Source organism: Rhinichthys klamathensis, unplaced genomic scaffold (genome assembly GCF_029890125.1).
Source record: "Rhinichthys klamathensis goyatoka isolate OS25496 unplaced genomic scaffold, OSU_Roscu_1.1 h1tg000079l_1, whole genome shotgun sequence".
Classification (NCBI taxonomy): domain Eukaryota; kingdom Metazoa; phylum Chordata; class Actinopteri; order Cypriniformes; family Leuciscidae; genus Rhinichthys; species Rhinichthys klamathensis.
Window position 1 is genome coordinate 3600044 of NW_026606621.1, and position 21616 is coordinate 3621659.

Below are 21616 nucleotides of genomic sequence, written 5' to 3' on the forward strand. Positions count from 1 at the left end.
ATGAATTGTTCTTTACGCGCACAGTAAATGAAATTTACAACTGTTAAAATAAAAGGCTCAATAAACTGTTGCATAGATATGATACACTAAGCATCAATATCTTCCCCTTGTTTTCTGCACTTTTCAATGTGAAGCGCTGCACGCAATGACTTCATGTTGCTTCAAGCGCATCATTCTGTGGACGGGATGCGCATATTAGGCCTATAATACTTTTGCCCAATGAAAGAATAAGATTATTAATAGTGCTGCCACTAACGACTAATTTTCTAACGACTAATCTTTCGACTAATTTTTCGATTAGTTGAATAATCTAAACGACTAATTTAAAAAAAAAAAATCAAGTGTTTGTTATTTAAGCTTATATAAGCATAAGTATCTGCATTTCCATTAGGCTATACCATATTAGTCAGAGTCCTAATCTAATCCTCTATTATTAACAAACTGTCACAATCACAGACTCCATGACCTCCCTCTCTGGCCGCCAGAGGGCGCCCTCGCCCGAATACTGACTTTCCCTTACGAACTACATTTCCCATAGTACATTCCTGGACTGATCCCGCATCCACTTGCCATCACTGATCACTCACGCACCTGCATCTCGTTCCCTACACACATAAAAACCACACTCACACTACAACCAGTGCGAAGTCTTGTTTTGCTGTTGTGAACATTTCGCCTGTGTTTGACCCCATCTGATCTGATCTGATCTGATCTGATCTGATCTGATCTGATCTGATCTGATCTGATCTGATCTGATCTGATCCAATCCAATCCAATCCGATCCGATCCGATCTGATCCAATCCTCTCGTTGCCTGCCGCCTGCCCGTTGACCCTCTGCCTTGTATTTGGATTTTGTTTGCTTGCTGCCTGCCTCTGAACCTTTGCCTGGATTATACCACGTCTTTGCCTGCCCTGCTCTGTTCATTCTGCCTGTGGCTGACCTTTTCCTGTCGACTATTCTAATAATAAACTTGTTGCAAATGGACCTGACTGATTCTGATGATTCATTACACAAACATGTATGTATTCATTACTTAAATTAGCTCTTTGTTCTGCCTTAAAACAAAATATGAAAAAAGTTTATTTTATGTGTTGTTATACAGTATACTTGAAACACGAGCCTTTTGTTGCCCATATAGTATTATGAAGTGAGAATATGGAGGGAAACACATCTCAATTTTTTATTCAGAGGCCCAAACTGAGGCCATCCTTAAAAATATTTTGGTTTGCAGTAACAGCAAAAAAAAAAAAAAAAGGTCGGTAGGTAGGTCTATATTTTTTTTTAAAAAAATTCAATGAAAAAAAAAAAGGACAATTTTGGTCATGGTGATTACGTCGGTATGAATTTAAACAAATTTGCATATCGTGACGCCATTGACAGTGTCTTCAACCCATGCCTTTGGGCGCACCATTGCGAATCTGATTCTGATACAGGTTATAGACAACAAACAATTTGAAATCTTTGTCAAAAAACATGTTTATTGCATTAATTCCAGCTGCATTCATTTGGGGAAAAAGAGTGGATTTTCAGAGGGAAACAAATAAATTAATGACTAATCTCACCAGCGCCGCGCCGACCAATAAAACAGCGCATTTGGCACTATTCGTTTAAATTGGACCCATAAACATCTGCTATTATTAACGGAAATCAGTGAGGTCAAATGGCTAGGCGCATATTATGGAATGGTCGATTTTCTTTAGTGTAATTTAGTACATTTCGGTATGGGATGTGCTGTTTTATTGGTCAGCGCGGCGCTGGTGAGATTAGGTCGCGCAAGCAAACACTTACTCCCTGCGCTGTCGAGTCTGTCGCGCTCGCGCGTCTCGGTCCATTGAGCCACGCAGATTAGCTACATGTCCGCGCTGCGCGAACTCTGTAACACCCCGCCGTTTCGTCCCACTTTGGGTGTGCTTGGCTTCCCATACTTATGTGTGTTTGTCAGAGCCTGCCGTTGCTGTGTGATGCGCGTTCGCGGCGGCCATATCGTGACGAGCTGCTGGACGCGCTCCGAGAAAAGGCCGTTAACATCTATTCCCTATTTGACGATTAAGAATTTCGATTAATGAGCGACTAAATGTAGGCTCATACAGACGTATTTCACAAGCAGCCGCGCCGCAGCCATCATCACCGAGCGCGAACCATTGACAGTGAATGAAATGAATCGAACGCACAGACCATAGTGTGACATGCGTAAACCAATGGTGTAAACATAATCATCATAGATGACGCCACGGGTTTTTATTTAAAAGAAAGAACGTAGCCTGCTTACTATAATATAATTGATATTTTATTGCATTTGTATTAGTTGTTTGAAGAGTAAAAAAAAATCGATCGGTCTTAATGCAAATTTACAACCGGCAAGTCGGTCGGACTAAAAGGGAAAAAAAATAAAAAATTGGGTCGGTCCTAAATTGACAGGGTCGGTCGGGTTACGGCAAACAAGAATATTTTTAAGGATGGCCTGAGCAAAAATTGCAATTTGGTGGGGTTATTATTTATATGGCCAAAAATACAAATTAATGAGGTTTTTATAAAAGTTTAGCAGATATTACTTGCATAAAATGCAAATATCCTTTGTCATGCTATCTGTCAATAATAGTTCTTAGTAAGATGATATTTAAATGTTTAGTTTTATGATAAGTTCTGTAATTTTTATTGAGGGGGCAAAACACAATGGTGAAAATTGTGATTAAGAGATTAACAAATAAATGTTCCTCAAAAGTCTGTTCTACTATTATTAATTGATACATTTTAACATGATTTTTCTCATGTAGTAGGGATTTCTCACCAATATTTTGTTCATGTTGATGATTTAGAGTCCTATGATACAGTAGGATTTATAGGGTTAAGAGGACAACACATACATTTAACTTTTTGTTTCTCTTTGTGTTCTCTTTTTAAAACTTACAGAGTTCAATGTTTCTTGAGGTCAGAAAAGTAATACAATTGTTAGAAGAATGTTGTCTGTGATATATTTTCACTGCAAAAAACAGAAAAACAGAAATGCCGCAAATATAGCTGCAAATTTTGATAATTGTCAATTTTATTTATATAGCACTATTAATCACAACCTAGGTTGTCCAATGTGCTGCACAATGAAAACAGAACAAAGCAATACAATATAATAAAAACAATAAAAACACAATACAATACAACTTCCTCATTGATTATATGCCAATTTAAACAAATGAGTTTTTAGCAAAGATTTAAAAACAAACAGTGATGATGCAGAGCGAATACAGAAAGTCAGTCCTGGAGGGACTGACAAACATGAGGTTGTCATGGCTCTTTGGAGCAGCAGCAGTACATTTGTCTTGGTGATAGATCTTATCTATGTCTATTAATGCAGCAGCATGTTTTACGTACTCTTAGCACCAGAGTTCTAAGTGATCTAGGAGCTTTATACAGTTTTTTACAGTGGAATCCATTGAAAACACGGTAAGTTTATGCCTAACAGACTCGCTTTCATACCTGTCATAGCGCTGCTCTGAATAAGGTCTATTGTCCATAGGTATGAATTTGTATGTGTGAGTCCCGAACCATGTATTAGGGAGGGTTGGGGAAAGACCTGGAAATCTCACCAAGAAAATTCATGTCCTTTATATATACCATTTTGGTGGTCTTTAATGTGTTCAGGAGCACTTGATAATTACAGACAGGTGTGTTGGATATGAACTCTGCAGGGATTAGAGCTGCACAATTCTGGATAAATTGAGAATCACAATTTTTTTTTGTTTCAAACAGAGATCACGTCTCACGATTCTGAAGACAACTAAACAAAATAACCTGTAATTTACTAGAGGGTCTGACAAAATGTTAATTCCTACAGTCAATTTAAAAATTTGAATGAATGAATGATTCAATGACTTATTCCGCTCTTGTGTTTGCATCCCTTCTCATGAATTTAAGGGTTGCATTCTCCGTAGTAGTTAATAGTTAAGGCGTAGTTAATACACTCCCTATGGTAAGCTACTCGCTTAAGGCTTTGTCAAGCTGCTGACATGGCTAAACATTTCTTTAGAGCTGTCTGCAAGGGATGGAGGAAGGTTGTAAAGGCCGGGACTTCCCTTGCTATATAGACAGAGCATACAAGCTTAGGTATCTTTTCATTACTATTGGGAGGTATTGGCTTAGGGAGTGGCTCCACTAAGCAGCATATGACTGCTCAATTTATGCTATGATCACTATGTTTGTGCATATTCACAGCTTGGTGAGGTAGGCATTCCCAACTCCATGCTTGTTGAAGTTTCACTTCGAAAGGGAGCATCTAGTTTACATGTAACCCGGTTACATGGGGATATATGGGGGTGTATATGGGGATGATTAGGAGGCCATGATGATGGACAGACTCGCATCGGGAAAAAGTGCTCATCTAAAATGAAACTTGGGTCCGGCGTTCCGCAGGGTTCTATCCTTGGGCCAGAACTATTTAATCTGTATATGTTACCTCTGGGTTCTATTTTAACTAAACATGAGGTTTCTTTTCACCTGTACGCCGATGATACCCAAATTTACTTGCCCCTAAAACGTGATGATAAGTCTGCCTTAAAGCCACTACTGGACTATATAGATGAACTGAAACTATGGCTTACTGGTAACTTTTTGAGTCTGAATGAAAACAAGACGGAAATTATCCTGTTTGGCCCCAGTGATCGTAGTACACATGCTTGTGACCTTCAAACGTTGTCACCTTACAGTACCACCTGTATTCGGAATCTGGGGGTCTGGATTGATAACAACATTAACCTTGAAAAGCAGATAAGTGCTGTGGTAAAATCCTGGTAAAATTCTTTCATCTTAGTCTCTTATTTAAGGTTAAGCCATTTTTGTCTGGTAAACACTTTGAGATAGCTATGCATGCTTTTGTAACATCCAGATTGGACTATTGTAATTCTTTATATTTTGGAGTTCCTCAGAAACATATCACCCGTCTACAATTAGTCCAAAATGCAGCTGCACGCCTCCTCAAAGGAAAACGTAAATTTGAACATATTACTCCGGTTCTGATCTCACTTCACTGGCTACCGATTAAATTCCGAATAGATTTTAAAGTTTTGCTTTTTGTTTTTAAATCTTTACAGAATTTAGCTCCCCAGTACCTATCTGAACTGCTTCACCCAGAATCTAAGTCAAGATCACTAAGATCGGGGGATTCGAACTTACTTTCTGTCCCCAGGACTAGATTAAAAAATAGGGGTGACCGTGCTTTCGCAGCTTATAGACCCAAGCTATGGAATAGCCTACCCTATCAGATCTGCCCAAACTCTGACACTTTTTAAAACTTCTCTGAAAACGCACCTCTTTTCACTAGCTTTTAATATACCTTGATGTGTCCGTTTTTTCTCTTTGATGTGTATTTGTTGGTTTCGTGCATGTATTGTCTACCTTTTTTATTGCTTTGTTAAGCACTTTGGTCAACGTCAGTTGTTTTTAAATGTGCTATACAAATAAAATTGTATTGTATTGTATGGACAGAGGCCAATGTGCAAATTTGGGATGCCGGGGTTACACCACTACTCTTTCGAAGGACATCCTTAATGACCACAGAGAGTCATTACAGAGAGACCTCGGTTTAACGTCTCATCCAAAGGATGGTGCTTTTTGACAGTATAGTGTCCCAATCACTATACTGAGGCGTTAGGACCCACACAAACCACAGGGTGAGCACCCCCTGCAGGCCTTACTAACACCTCAGCAGCACCCTAGTTTTCCCAGGAGGTCTCCCATCCAGGTACTAACCAAGCTCAACCCTGCTTAGCTTCAGTAAGCAACCAGTCTTGGGCCTTGCCGGAGTCCTCCCACGGGTTAACAGGTTAAATACTGACTTGATTATTTGGAATATTTAGGGGAAACAAAATCTAATTTAATATGTCTGCTCTTAACACTCATCTTTAATATTTCAAATACTTTGAACTGAACACATTTGGCAGTCCAAAACGTCCAGTATTAACTTCAAAAGAAGTTCCGTTCACTTTGTCCATTTTCTTGGATGAGAGTTGCTCTTTTCGTTGGGGATGCTAGATATGTTAAAGTTTAAAAAGGAAGTCAGGGCTTATTCTTATGTTTTCTGGTTTCTTGTAGATGAAAGATGAAGCTCGGTGGATTTATGCTTCTTCTCATCAATTCAGCGGCCTCCATCAATCTCAAATACATCTCCAAAAGGAACTCAGGTATGCAAGTTATTTTACTCAGGCCAAGACCATGCGCTAAAAAGTTTGATTTAAGCTTTTAGTGTTGCATTTTTGTGGTGGTTAAGCAAAACTAGGTATTTGGTTCAGACTCATGGAATGATGGGAATGTACAGTAAATGCAGTATGTTGTCGCTATTGGTGAAAAAATACACCTTGCTTCTGATTTCTGATGAACTGTTTACAAAAAAAGCAAAGGATTGATTTTTGATGAAATCTCTGTTAAAAAACCCAGGCTCTCTACATGATCACATAACTCCTCCCCCCCCCCTGCTGCATTGTGCGTGTGTTTGTGTGTGGGTGCGGTGTGCGTTGAGCAATTATGTTATCAGCACCAAACGGGCATTTATGTGGGTGGTAAAAACACAGAGGCAATCTTAGCTGTCAGTTTCTCACCCAGCCTGAGATTTTAGAGTTTGGCATGTATGTTTTACTGTGCCACCAAATAAGCAGAAATGTTTCCTGTTTTTAAATATGCACGATTAACATGTGAAACACTAGTTTATAACTATTTTTGTGTAATGCTGCTGTGTTAAAAATTAAGCAGTGGTAACTTATGATACTATCATGTTACCACCATAACTGTATTGTATGTTTAAGGATAAAGGATAATATCTGTTTGAATGCATATGTGCTTTGATTTCTCTCTAAAAATGTCCATAACAGCACAGGGATGATATTACTGATATTGATATGAAACTGATCTTTTTCTGAGGTATGGCATTCTGACTGTGTGACTTTTTTTTTATAGTAGCTTCAATTTCTTTCTTTATTTTTATTGAAAAAAAGTATATATATATATTTTTGCCAAACAGATATTTTTCTGCAAACACCACCTGTCACAATCATTAAAACACACTGTAATTTTGATGCTCATGGTTCCTTTTTAGTGGTTTAATGGAAGGAATAATCCACATACAGAATGTGTCAGCACATTAAATTCTGTAAAAAGAAAAAGGTATTCCCGACCCTCTCTGAAGATTTTCTTTTAAGGCAGTTTGTATGTCTTGAATTTGCATCTCTCACATCAATTTAATGGATCTATCTTGTAGTTGTTCCTTTTACTTGCATCTGGTTCTTGGAGAGTGTTAGTTTTGGACATTGAATTTTGTGTACTGTTGTCTCTGTCTTTCTAGCTTTCTAGCCACGATAAGGCTTAATCAAGACTTCCTTCAGCTTTGCCTTGTTGTGTTTTTGATTGAAACAACAATAACTTAATATTGATTTGGGGGAATTTATGTCAGACTGAAGGGTTTATGTCGGACCCTAATACTTCTGCAATGCACTGATAGCTTTGGTGGAAAGTGGTTGTTCTTGAAAATGTTCTTGCAAATATCACGAATGGCTCAAGGGCCTATACCATGAAGCCGGTTTAGGTGGCTACCCAGTCAACAATTTGATCTCACATTGATCTCGCCATGAGCTTCCAGGATGTGGTAACAATGTGAGGTCACATCAAGCTAAAAGTGTAACCTCACAGCGCACTCACTGTGTGCTCAAACTGTGAGCTTACAGGATACTCATGATGTGGTCACAATGTGAGATCACAGCAAGCTAAAAGTGTAACCTCACAGCGCACTCGTTGTGTGCTCAAACTGTGAGCTTACAGGATACTCATGATGTGGTCACAATGTGAGGTCACAGCGAGCTAAAAGTGTAACCTCACAGCACACTCACTGTGTGCTCATACTATGGTCACAATGTAAGGTCACAGTGCACTCACTGTGCACACATTGTGTGAGCTCACCATGTGAGACCACTGTGATATCATTGTGTTAAACTCTCATTCTGTTAGTTTAGTTTGAGTTCACTGTGATGTAAAATTTCTGTAATATTGGTCAGTTACATCAAAAACATCTTGGAGAAGTTCATCTTTTATTTCCATCAACAAACTATTTAAAAAATTCAGTTTCCTTGTTAATTTTGTATTCTTTTCAGCCTGTATTCTTCCCAATAACATCTCCCAAGGGTAGCATCTACAGGGTGAAAAGCAACAGTCTTAGTACTGAGCCTTACGGTACTCCATAATGACATGTCTTAATTTCCTGCTACAAACTGATAACGGTCAGATAAGTATGATTTAAAATATGCTAATGCAATTCCACTAATGCCAACATAATTTTTGAGTCTATTCAAAAGAATGTTGTGTCCGATGGTATCAAATGCAGCACTAAGATCCAGTAACACTAGTACAGAGTTCTGTCAGGACCACTATCGTCGAATACGATTGACAATTAGCATACAGTTTGGATTGACGGTATGGTTCTGTTCTGGGCAAGAACTCCCTGCGCATCCATGCAGCCTAGCATGGATAAGAGCAGGGAGAGCAGCAATAACCCCCCCCTTAGGGTAAACAGAACAGAACCAACATGAATGTATTGCAGATATCATTAATTCAAGATTTTAAAGTACAATATGATTCAAGAATTTTTTCTGATTCAAGGGGAATCAGAATGCCAAATCCTGAATGACGAGAGGAGGAGCTGGGGATGGAGGAGGGTAATTAGCTCCTGAGAAACTCGACAGCTGGTGATAATACTAAAGGAGGTTATATATGTATACAGTGATAGGCGTCGTATTCCCATAGGTTGACGTGGATCAGCTGAGAGTCACTGATGCGAGCTTGACTAAGTGACCTGCCAGAACTGACGCTACGCTTGATATACAACCATGATAGGATGATAATATCAAATCATTTGTAACTCTAATGAGAGCTATCTCAGTACTATGATACAGTCTAAATCCTGTCTGGAAATCCTTGCAGATACCATTTCTTTCTTTCTAGTTGTGAGGAAACTGCCTTTTCTAGTATTGTTGACAGAAAGGGTAGATTTCAGATCGGCCTGTAATTGACTAATTCTCTAGGATTAAGTTGTGTTTTTTTAATAAGAGGTTTAATAATAGCCAGCTTAAAAGTTGGTGGTAGATATCCTAATGACAAATATTATTTAATGATTTTAAGAAGAGAATCTATGACCTCTGGAAGCATCTCTTTCAGTTGTTTAGTCGGTATAGGGTCTAACATACACTACCGTTCATAAGTTTGGGGTCAGTGAGAATTTTATTTTTATTTTTTGGAGGAAAGAAATCAATACTTTTATTTATCAAGGAATAATTAATTTGATCGAAAGTGACAGTAAAGACATTTATAATGTTACAAAAGTCTTTTGAACTTCCTATTCATCAAAGAATCCTAAAAAAACACAAAAAAAACTGTACAACTGACAGACCAACAACTGTTTCAACATTGATAATAATAATAATGTTTCTTGAGCATCAAATCCTCATATTATACTGATTTGTGAAGGATCATTTGACACTGAAGACACTGACACTGGTGATGCTGAAAATTCAGCTTTGATCACAGGAATAAATTACACTTTACTATATATTCACACAGAAAACAGCTGATTTACACTGGAATAATATTTAATACTATAACTGATTTTTGTTGTATTTTTAATCAAATAAGCGCAGCCATGGTTAGCAGAAGAGAATTCTTTTAAAAGTATTTAAAATCGTACCGACCCCAAACTTTTGAACGGTAGTGTACATGTTGTTGATTTATATGATTGAAAGAGTTTAGACAATTCTTCCTCTCCTATAGCAACGAATGAATGGATTTTTTCCTCAGGGACACTACAATGCACTGTCTGATGCGATACTGTAGTTGACGGTTGCATAGTTATTATTTTTTCCCTAATATTATCAATCTTGCAAGTAACGAAGTTCATAAAGTCATTACTGCTATGCTGTTTGGAAACATCAGAAGTTGAAGCTTTATTTCTTGTTAACTCTCTGGGGTCGGCGGTATCGCCGGCGATACCAGCTCACTTTTTTCCTTATCAGTGCAAAAGAGACTCAAATTACTCTGTTGATTTTGATCTTACATATAAGTGTTATACATCATTCAATCCTGTTAAGTTTGTATTTTTTTTGTGGAACCTCACAATAAAAACAAAGTGTTGTGCTTTTCGCCAAATAAAGAAAAATAAACATGATTCGCGTTCTGCGTTCTCTCTGTCAGTGAAGTCCATTCTGAAACGCGTCCGAAAAATGAACTGTAACTAAGTCAATACTTGTCACAGAGATACGAGACATGTGTCTTTTTAAAGCTTGTATTCTCTTCTTTTAAATGAAGTAATTTATTAAAAAAAGAAATATTTCCAGTTTATGTAATCCGTTTGAAACCAAGGAGAGGTACAGTTTTTTCGTTCTCAGTTCATTATCTTTAATGAGCTGAGGCCGCCACGCCCCCAGCACTTTTCACATGGTAAATAGGTGATCTAACGTTATGCATAGCACACGCCCAGCGATTAATGCCATAACAACACAAAGTTTCTCCATCAGATTCACTGATAGTTCATTGCGTTTTGAGAATGGCACTCTACTCCTTCAGATGATTCTGGACAGCGGGGAAGGATTCACCTTTTCCTCAGAGGTATTTGAAACTCGGACGACCTACGGCTGCATTTTGAAGAACGAATTGACCCCGCCGAGGATACAAGCTCGGAGTAAGTTGTTTAGTGTTATATAATTCCTTTTCTGATTATAGAGCTCAAATGAATTTTCAGACTATATTTTGTCTAGTTTTGGCTAGCTTTTGACATAGGAAAGATTACCTCACAGTCACAATATCCCTATACGTAGGCCTATACGCTCGTGTAAACTTTTTAAATGTGATATTAACCTACTACATATATTTCACTCAGTTTTGAGATTAGTTTATGACACTGATTATCATGCTAAAATACTGCCTTATGCGTAATTTATTTTGTTTGCGAATAACTGCTTAGGTTATATAATGATTTAGTGAAATATATTTCAGCCTCCGGTAAAATATGTGATACTGTCTAAATACAATATATTATTTATGTATAAATGTTCAGTTAGGCTAACTGAAATAAAACCATGTCTATATTGTGAAGGGTAGTCAACTTTAGCATGGGTGTGTTCACTTATTCTCTAAGCACTGTGTGTGTGTGTGTGTGTGTATATATATATATATATATATATATATATAAAATTAAATCACAATTTTAACCAGAAAAATCTACAATGCATGCCCAAAGTCGTGCAGCCATATAGTTTCTCTTGATATCAGCAAGTTCAAAGGTGTTTATTTTTTTTAAAATTTATTTTACAGGGATGAGATGCCACTGATGAGTCCTGCTGACTTCAACATTCAACAGTCTCTGTACATGAACGTGGTAAAATGAAAAATCAAACACCTTGGAAATGACAGGTATGTAGCTACCATGTTTCAGGAATGGCACAAAGTTGTGTGACTGTTCAAGCCTCTGTCTTTAGATCAGTGTGTTTACTAATGTGCTTTTTTGTCCTTTGTTAACCCCAGAGGGTTAATTTAGCCACTGTACCAAACGAATACCTCTAGTTTTGTTTTCTTCCAGCTACGCGCCATTTTTCTGGCTGCTCTCTTGAGGGCCAGAGTGTGCTTGTTGTACCACAGCGTCATACTATTTTTTTTAAATCTTCAGTGTTTTTTTCAGGGGGGGGGGGGGGGGGGGGGGGAGGGGGGACTGCTAGTGTTGCGGAGCGGGCGTGTTACGGATACGTGGTGGAATTTTTTTTTGCAATCAAAAAGCATGTCTAATTAATTGAAATCATGTATTATGAATCATTAAACAATACATTTTTTTTTTAATATATGAAAAAAAATGTCACACTAATTCTGTGTTGTGTTTTTTTCTGGTAATAAAATTAAGACATAAAACACAAATTATATCATTTATCATCAATTTTAATCATATGAAATTAAATAAACTTTTAGTCAAATAACTTGCTGCACAATGAGCTTTACTGTTAAAATTAAAACATGGATTATTCCTTAATTTCAGTTTTGATGATAATTTATTTGGATTAGTGTATTATTACATTGGGACATATCTAAATTCTAATGTACAACAGTAATATATTTCTGTCAAGTTAAACCGAACTTTTATTTTGACGGGTTGCCGTGAAGACCTTTTGAGTTTCTGTGTGTTTATGTCATGATGATAGTTTTTCTCAAATGAAGCGGTGAAATGATCACGAAGTGACTTTCAGAGTGGATCTAGAGCCTGGAGAGGAAGTTCATGCATTTGTGCTTCAGTGTGTGAGTGTGTGTGTGTGTGGTAAATGAAACTGCGCGTCGGCGGCACCATTCATTCACACAGAACATGCAGGATTCGTATTTAAATAGTCTTTGTGTTTTAATATTCACACACACTAGTCTACATCGCGATTTGATTTCAAGTGTACTGAACTGCTTTCTATTTTTTCCTCAAATTTACAAATTCCGTGAAATTCCGCGTTATACACTAAATTCCTTTTTTTATGACTGGATTTCATCAGCATTTTAGGGGGGGCCGGGGGGGGCGTTTTGGGGGGCGGGCCGCCCCCCCAAAACAATGGTAGGGGAAACACTGATCTTCTTTAAGAGACCAACTGTGTCTAAAGTGCTGGAAAAGAGAGAGTCAGTAGTTTTTCTAAGCTATCTGGGATGCTGAGCAGATGAAACTGATCAGGAAGATTATTTCTAAAGCAATATTTAGTGGTAGAAGTTCTACTATATTTGTAACAGAGAGTCGGCTTTGCAGCCTTGAATGAATGAAGTATACATGAGACTAGATAATGATCTGCTATGCCATTGCTCTGCTGCAAAATTTCAATGGCATCAACATTGATTCCATGTCTAGGTTCCTGACACGTGTTGTCTAACTCCAATAGAGTTCAGAATGTTTCTAAATGCATATCCCAGTGCGTCTTTTTCATTATCTACATGGATATTAAAATCACCAACAATTAGGACTTTATCTGCAGCCAGAACTAACTCTGATAGAAAATCTGCAAATTTTTTGATAAGGTCTGTATGGTGCCCTGGTGGCCTGTATACAGTAGCCAGCACAAATGTCAAATGGAATTTATCATTTACACTAGATAGTGTTACATTAAGCACCAACACTTCAAAATAATTATATCTGAAACTGGACATCTCAGTAATACTGAAGATATTACCGTATATACCCGAATATAAGACGACCCTGAATATAAGACGACCCCCCCATTTTCCAGACTTATTTTTGTGGAAAAATAGATTTTTGTGGAAAAAATCTGGTTTTCAACAGAAAATAATTTTAAGAGCAAATTTCCGAGGCGTTGTTCCAAATGCCTTGCATCACCTGTGCCTCGTGTAGAGGCCCGCTCGTCGGCGGAGACCGGCAATCACCCTGCGGGGTCGTCTGGCCGTTTTCGACGACGATCCGGCTCCAGCTCTCTCTCTCTCCCTCTGCTCGAGCCACGCAAGAAAAAGTGCCGTTCACAGAGGATGCCAGAGCGGACGGAGACAAGCGAGCAGAGACCCGCCCCCCCCCCGTTCACATATCGCGTCTTTTGCGCACTCAAGTTCGTTATTTCAAATGTAGGCGCGCGCTCATAATGAAAGCGACGCGCTCGTTTTTTCCAAGCGTGTCCGGGAGAAAAAGGCTATCATTCGATTCCTCCACTCGAATATAAGATGACCCTGAATATAAGACGACCCCCCATTTTTCAGCTTATTTTTAGGACAAAAACCTCGTCTTATATTCGGGTATATACGGTACTATAATCTACAGCAACACGTCCCTCTTTGCCTTTCAGACGAGGCTTATGTTTATAACAGTAATCTTTGGGGGTGGACTCATTTAAAGTAATGTAATCGCTTGGTTTTAGCCAGGTTTCTGTCAAACACAGCACATCTAGTTTATGATCTGTAATCATATCATTAACAATAAGTGCTTTTGAAGTAAGCGATCGAATATTCAGCAACCCGAGCTTTATCATTTGCTCATTTGTATTATATCTATTTTTTATTTGTTGAACATCAATTGAATTTTTACCCTTAAATGGGTTTGGGAGTTTTTTGTATTTCCTAATTCGGGGAACAGACACAGTCTATATATGATGATATCTAGGTGAAAGAGTCTCTATGTGATGGGATTTATCTGACCTCAGTGACGTGAGACAGCTAGCAGATGCTCGGTTTAGCCAGTCTGTCTGCTTCCTGACCTGAGCCCCAGATTGTCATGTTTGAGCTCTAAGACTATGTGCCATATTACTAGAGAGAAGAGCAGCTCCATCCCAGGAGGGATGAATACCATCTCTTTTCAACAGGTCAGGTGTGCCCCAAAAACGTTTCCAATTGTCTATGTACCCTATATTATTCTGCGGACACCACTTAGACAGCCACCCATTGAGTGAGGACAGTCTACTAAGTATCTCATCACTCCTGCGAACAGGAAGGGGGCCAGAGCAAATTACAGTGCCTGACATCCTACTTGCGAGTTCACACACCTCTTTAACGTTCATTTTAGTGATCTCCGATTGGCGAAGTCGAACATCATTAGTGCCGACGTTAATAATAATCTTAGAGAATTTATGATTAGTATTAGCCAGCACTTTTAAATTTGCTTTGATGTCAGGCGCTCTGGCTCCCGGCAAACATGTGACTATGGTGGCTGGTGTCCCTATTTTCACGTCCCGTGTAATAGAATCGCCAATAACTAGCACATTCAACAGGATTCAACAGTGGGTGTTTCACTGAGTGGGGATAATCTATTTGTTATGGTAATCGGAACGGAAGAGCGGTGTTTTGTCCCGCGCCTACAGCGTCTCACGGTCACCCAGTTGCCCTGCTGCACAGGCTCTACAGAGCTCACTAAGCTAGTTGCACCCAAAGCAGTATCTAAAGCCCTTGCATTCTTACTATCCTTGATTAAAGTTTGGATGCGTGTCTCTAGTTCTTCTCCGTCAGCCTAACTATCTCCCTGGATTTATCACATGAAAAGCCCTCTGTGCTGACAGAGAAGGCTATGCTATACATGTGACACGAAAGTTCAAGTGACAATAACAGGAGAAGACATTACTCACCGTGTTTGTTGACTGATCCTACTTACCACAGTTGTTTGATAGACTCGTAAAAAGCGTGAGCCCGCGCGAAAAAAAAAAAAGACGGCAAGCACGGATGTCAGGTTAACAGGCTAGCGAGATACTAGTGTGTTGTGCTAGCGATAACGATTTGGATTAAAACATTGAGAGTAATCCATATAACAGTTTAAAGGGATACTCCACTTTTTTTGGAAATAGGCTCATTTTACAACTCCCCCAGAGTTAAACTGTTGAGTTTTACCGTTTTTGAATCCATTCAGCCGATCTCCGGTTCTGGCGGTACCACTTTTAGCATAGCTTAGCATACATCATTGAAGTGGACAAGACCATTAGCAGTTCTCAAACAAAAATCACCAAAGTGTTTCGATATTTTTCCTATTTAAAACTTGACTCTTCTGTAGTTACATCGTGCACTAAGACCGACGGAAAATGTAAAGTTGCGATTTTCTAGGCTGATATGGCTAGGAACTATACTCTCATTCCTGCGTAATAATCAAGAAACTTCACTGCCGTACCATGAGCGCAGCAGGCGTAATGATATGACGCAGCGCCTGAAAATAGTTCCGTTGTGTTGACGGAAGGTGGCCTATTTTCAGGCGCTGCGTCATATCATTACGCCTGCTGCGCTCATGGTACGGCAGTGACGTTTCTTGATTATTACGCAGGAATGAGAGTATAGTTCCTAGCCATATCAGCCTAGAAAATCGCAACTTTACATTTTCCGTCGGTCTTAGTGCACGATGTAACTACAGAAGAGTCAAGTTTTAAATAGGAAAAATATCGAAACACTTTGGTGATTTTTTTTGTGAGAAATGCTAATGGTCTTGTCCACTTCAATGATGTATGCTAAGCTATGCTAAAAGTGGTACCGCCAGAACCGGAGATCGGCTGAATGGATTCAAAAACGGTAAAACTCAACAGTTTAACTCTGGGGGAGTTGTAAAATGAGCCTATTTCCAAAAAAAGTGGAGTATCCCTTTAAAGAATCATCCAGTTATAAAAATGTATCAATTATCGGAATATTACGTGTCCTTTAATGGTCAAGAAAAAACACAAAAGACACAAATTGGCACTGATTCCTGGAATGGGCAAGCCACAGATTTTCGGACCTCTTGATAATTCATTTAATTCTTTTTAGAAAATGTAATTCTTAATTCTTTCTTGAACCAACCAGCAGCTACAATGTATTTTTGAGTTCTCAACTTCGTAGTTTTGCCAACTGATTTTTGAAAGTTAGACCAAACAAACTTAATTAAATTATTCAAGGAATTTTGGGTATTCCCCTGGCCACAAAGTAATAGATGCAACTGAAGGTGATGATACACATGTCACGATCCACACTCAAGGAAACAGAAGATCCAATAATGCAGTATAATTTATTAGGGAAATCCATTACTCACACAACAGTCTAGGCAGGGGTCAAAATCCATATAAGCAATCCGAAACACAATGAACAGACAAAACTCGAGCATGAACAGACCTCAGAACGTGGTGTGATGAAAGACAAGGACTCCGTAACAAACACTAAAACAGACAGGGTATAAATACACAGAACTAACAACCATGATGGGGAACAGCTGGGTACAATGAACAGTGATGAGAACAGAGGAGCTCTAGTGGACACCAGGGAACATAAACCAACACTGTGACATAACCCCCCCTCTAAGGAGCGGCTACCAGACGCTCCACGACAACAACAAAAAACACAGAAAACACAACACAATACAAGAGGTTCAGGAGGGAGGTGGAACGGTGGAGGATCAGGGGGAGGGAAGGTGGGCCAGGTCCATGAAGGGAGACAGGAACAAGGGGTGAGGGTTTAACCGGGGACCAGGGCAAAACAAAAAGTCTATCGGGCATCCAGAGGGAAACAGAAAGTTCATCGGGAGGCCAGGGCGAGACAGAAAGTTCATCGGGAGGCCAGGGCGAGACGCAAAGTTCATCGGGAGGCCAGGGCGAGACGCAAAGTCCATCGGGCGGCCAGGGCGGTGAAGACCCCTCGGGCGGCCAGGGCGGTGAAGACCCCTCAAGCGGCCAGGGCGGTGAAGACCCCTCGGGCGGCCAGGGCGGTGAAGACCCCTCGGGCGGCCCCGGCTCTGGAACAGACGACACTGGCTCCGGCTCTGGAACAGACGACACTGGCTCCGGCTCTGGAACAGACGACACTGGCTCCGGCTCTGGAACAGACGACACTGGCTCCGGCTCTGGAACAGACGACACTGGCTCCGGCTCTGGAACAGACGACACTGGCTCCGGCTCTGGAACAGACGACACTGGCTCCGGCTCTGGAACAGACGACACTGGCTCCGGCTCTGGAACAGACGACACTGGCTCCGGCTCTGGAACAGACGACACTGGCTCCGGCTCTGTAACAGACGACACTGGCTCCGGCTCTGTAACAGACGACACTGGCTCCGGCTCTGTAACAGACGACACTGGCTCCGGCTCTGTAACAGACGACACTGGCTCCGGCTCTGTAACAGACGACCCTGGCTCCGGCTCTGTAACAGACGACACTGGCTCCGGCTCAGCGGCGGCCATCTTGTCCGGAGACACAGGCTCGGCGGCGGCCGGCAGGGGGACGGCCTCCCGGACGACATTGGGCTGTTCGGGCACGACCTCCGGGACGATAGTCCGGCGGAACGAGACTCTGGCCTGGCGGCCTGGGGAATTGATACCCACTGAGATCCGTGAAATTACTAGGCTATCGGCTGTTCGGACAGATGACAGCGGCTGATCGGCCAGCTTGGACACCAGTCCACTCCACCCTTGGACGTGTCCAAAGGAGGCAGCCGTGCTGGCTGATGGTGCGGTCCGCGGAGGGCCTCGCTTTGCGGCCGACGGAGACACTGGCTCGATGGTGGCCATCCTCTCCGGAGACACAGGTGCCGGGTCCGCCCTCCCGTCAGGAAACGCTGATGTGGACTCAGTCATCCTGTCAGAAAAACCAAACCGGTCTGACATAATCCTCCGGCTACGTCTCTGCAGATAATTAGTGAACCCCCAGAAGTCCAGAGTCTCCAGCCCCATCATATCACATCGAGGTAATGGGTTATCAAGGCAATTATTAAAAAGGTCTTTTAGTGCCGCCTCATTGTAACCCATACCTCTTGAGAGAGTCCAAAAGAATTGAGCTAGTCCACCCACCGACTGTCCCTGTTGGCGTAAAGCCATTAAATTACTGAGTCGTCCCCTCCTTTCTTCCTTGGTGGTAGGGGGACGGATTCGGAAACCCGTACTGCTGGATCCTTGCATGACGGAGTCCTTCTGTCACGATCCACACTCAAGGAAACAGAAGATCCAATAATGCAGTATAATTTATTAGGGAAATCGGTTACTCACACAACAGTCCAGGCAGGGGTCAAAATCCATATAAGCAATCCGAAACACAATGAACAGACAAAACTCGAGCATGAACAGACCTCAGAACGTGGTGTGATGAAAGACAAGGTGTGATATAAATACACAGAACTAACAACCATGATGGGGAACAGCTGGGTACAATGAACAGTGATGAGTGCAGACAAGGATTGTGGGAAATGCAGTTCTAAAAGTGACTGACACCTGGTGAACAGAGGACCTCTAGTGGACACCAGGGAACATAAACCAACACTGTGACAACACAGGGCAACTTTTTTGAGCAATGTTGCTTGGTCACTTTCCCATTGAGAATGGGCAACAAATTTATATCTGGACACTTTTGATTGGTCGTGGGCCCTGTGTCTCACCTGTTTGCCCGTTGATGGCAAAATTGCCCAGCAACATTGCTCAACATTGCTCATTGCCCTGTGTATCATCACCTTGAGGTTCAAAGTGCTTAGTCTTTATAGCTCTATAAAATAGGGGTGTCACGATTCTCCAAATCTTCGATTCGATTTAATTTTCGATTCTAAGGTCACGGTTCGATTCGATTCTCGATTTTTACATTATTTTTTTTTAAAGCACAGGTTGCTATGCCATTTTTAGACTAGACTTTTATGCAATATAATATCTGACCTTTGTTCGCAATGTACCACACTACATTGTCAAATGTAAAACATTTATTAACAACATAAAGTGCTTATAATATAATATAATAACATATCTTTAGTCAATTGGAAACTTAAGCAAAATAACCTGCCATCTAGTTTCTCTTTTGTAACTGCAGTCTTCTTCACAGAAGATGACATTCAAGTTCACAAAACAAACAGTTGTTGGTTTAACAGATAAATCTATGTTTTTGTGGTGCCTGCGGAGATGCCCTGCCATGCTAGTCGTGCTGCCAGTGGAAGAATATGGTACACGCACATAGCAGAGCTTGCAAACTGTGGCTTTTTTGAAGCGCGAATGTTGAACGCGAACGCGAAAGTTGTCAACATAACTCACTGGAAATCCAAAATACTTCCACAACGGCGACTTCAATGAAAGAGTAGACGGTTCAAGTTCTGTCGTTGGGTCTCCTGCATCTGCAGTTAAACCTCTATATTGTATCCATGCTATCTTTTGACTGGCTGTAGCTAAGTTAGAGGAGGTTGACTCGCAGCACTTCAACACACATTTTTTTTTCCGCTTGGTACGCCGAACGGACGTGACATGGGGCGTGGGAGCATCGACGATTCCATTTTTTAATTCAAGGTTCGAGATTGTGACTTAATTTCAGTCGATTTCGATTTAAAATCGGAATCGTGACAACCTAAATATAAAAGGAAACTGAAAATGTCCACAACATAGACACAGTTCACAGTAATCTTTTGTTGTTTCAATTCTGTTCCTAATTTATTACTGCAACAAGGAAACGGAAATGAATGGGACTGTACCATTACTCTTTCTACATAATTTTAGCACTGTAAAATAGTCAAGGCTGAAAGAAAGGCAATAGTTTTTTCTTTTCTTTGAAGAGCTCCGTTTTTGTCTTGCTTAAAGGCATGTGTGGCTAGAATAAAGAAAGCTGTTTTGTTGGTGGTTCTATTGAAAAAATCGTCTCAGGTTACGTATGTAACCCTGGTTCCCTGAGAGGGAACGAGACGCTGCGTTTGAGACGCGGTGGGAACGCTCTGCGTGATTGCGTCATGAAGCACGTGTAAAATCAGTCCAATGGAAGCCCGATACGTCATAGGTGACGTCATAGACCAGGAAACTATAAAGCACCCTTGAAAACAGACCGCGACAGCTTCTGAAAAGTCTGAAGTAAGTCGATCAGGGCATGCAGGAAGTATGGCAGGCAAACGCAGCGTCTCGTTCCCTCTCAGGGAACCAGGGTTACATACGTAACCTGAGACGTTCCCTTTCAAGGGAACTTCGAGCTGCGTTTGAGACGCGGTGGGAACCCCATACCCACTACGCCATAGTGACAAATGCCCGTTCTGTGTGAAGTCCTTGCGCACACTAAGAAGCAAGCAACCTCGCCCCAGGAGTGGAGAGGTCAAGGTCATAAAACCTGACAAATGTATGCGGAGAGGACCAGCCTGCCGCATTACAAATGTCAAGAAGGGAAACACCCGAAACTAAGGCCGTAGAGGCCGCCATACTCCTAGTAGAATGGGCCCGTACAGCCATAGGTGAAGGCTGACCGGCCGCTTCATAAGCCAATGAAATAGCCTCAACTATCCATTTGCTCATAACCTGTTTCGATGCAGGGCACCCTCTTCTGGGTGACCCAAAACATACAAATAATTGCTCTGACTTACGCCACAGGGCAGCTCTGTGAACGTAGGCATCTAATGCCCGAACTGGACATAACAGGTTCAATTGTTCCTGATCTGGGGTATTAAAAGGTGGAGGATAAAAGGCCTGCAACACTATTGGACCCCCAACATTCACTGGGACCTTAGGTATATAGCCCGGTTTAGGGTAAAGAAATGCTTTCACCATACCAGGTGCAAATTCCAGGCATGAAGGAGCAACCGACAGGGCATGTAAATCTCCAATTCTCTTGATAGAAGAAATAGCAAGGAGAAACAAAGCTTTCAAAGTGAGGAATTTTTCTGAAACCTCTTCAATAGGCTCGAAAGGAGCCAGAGCCAGACCCTCAAGTACAATGGCTAAATCCCAAGCCGGTGCTCTAGAGTGCAGTGCAGGTCTCAACCTCAATGTACCACGGAGAAAACGAATAATCAGAGGATCTCTCCCAATAGAAGTACCCCCCAGAGGGGTATGATAGGCCGATATAGCCGCCACATACACTTTTAAGGTGGAAGGAGATAATCCAGCAGAGAAACGGTCTTGCAGAAAATCGAGAACTGAACCAACAGGGCAGTTAACAGGATCTAACTGACGCTCACCACACCAGGTGGAGAATAATTTCCATTTCAGCGCATAAAGTCTTCTCGTGGAAGGGGCTCTGGAATGGAGAATGGTCTCAACGACCTCAGTCGAGAGACCGGATTCTATGAGCCTGGCCCCCTCAGAGGCCAGGCCCACAGTTTCCATAACTCCGGCCGAGGGTGAAAAATCGTGCCCTCTACCTGGGACAACAGGTCCCTCCTGATTGGAATCTCCATGGGAGAGCCGCCCAGAAGAGAC

General features: G+C 41.1%; 1 protein-coding gene across 1 annotated transcript in view; it reads left to right on the forward strand.

The window, feature by feature from the left end:
• The window catches only part of il1rapl2 (interleukin 1 receptor accessory protein-like 2), a 524364-nt gene that overhangs the window by 40729 nt on the left and 462019 nt on the right, over window positions 1–21616 (forward strand). The window contains exon 2 of the mRNA XM_056251238.1: window positions 6084–6172. Coding sequence (XP_056107213.1) covers window positions 6091–6172 — 82 coding nt within the window. The 5' untranslated portion in view covers window positions 6084–6090. The remainder of the gene's footprint in view (window positions 1–6083; window positions 6173–21616) is intronic.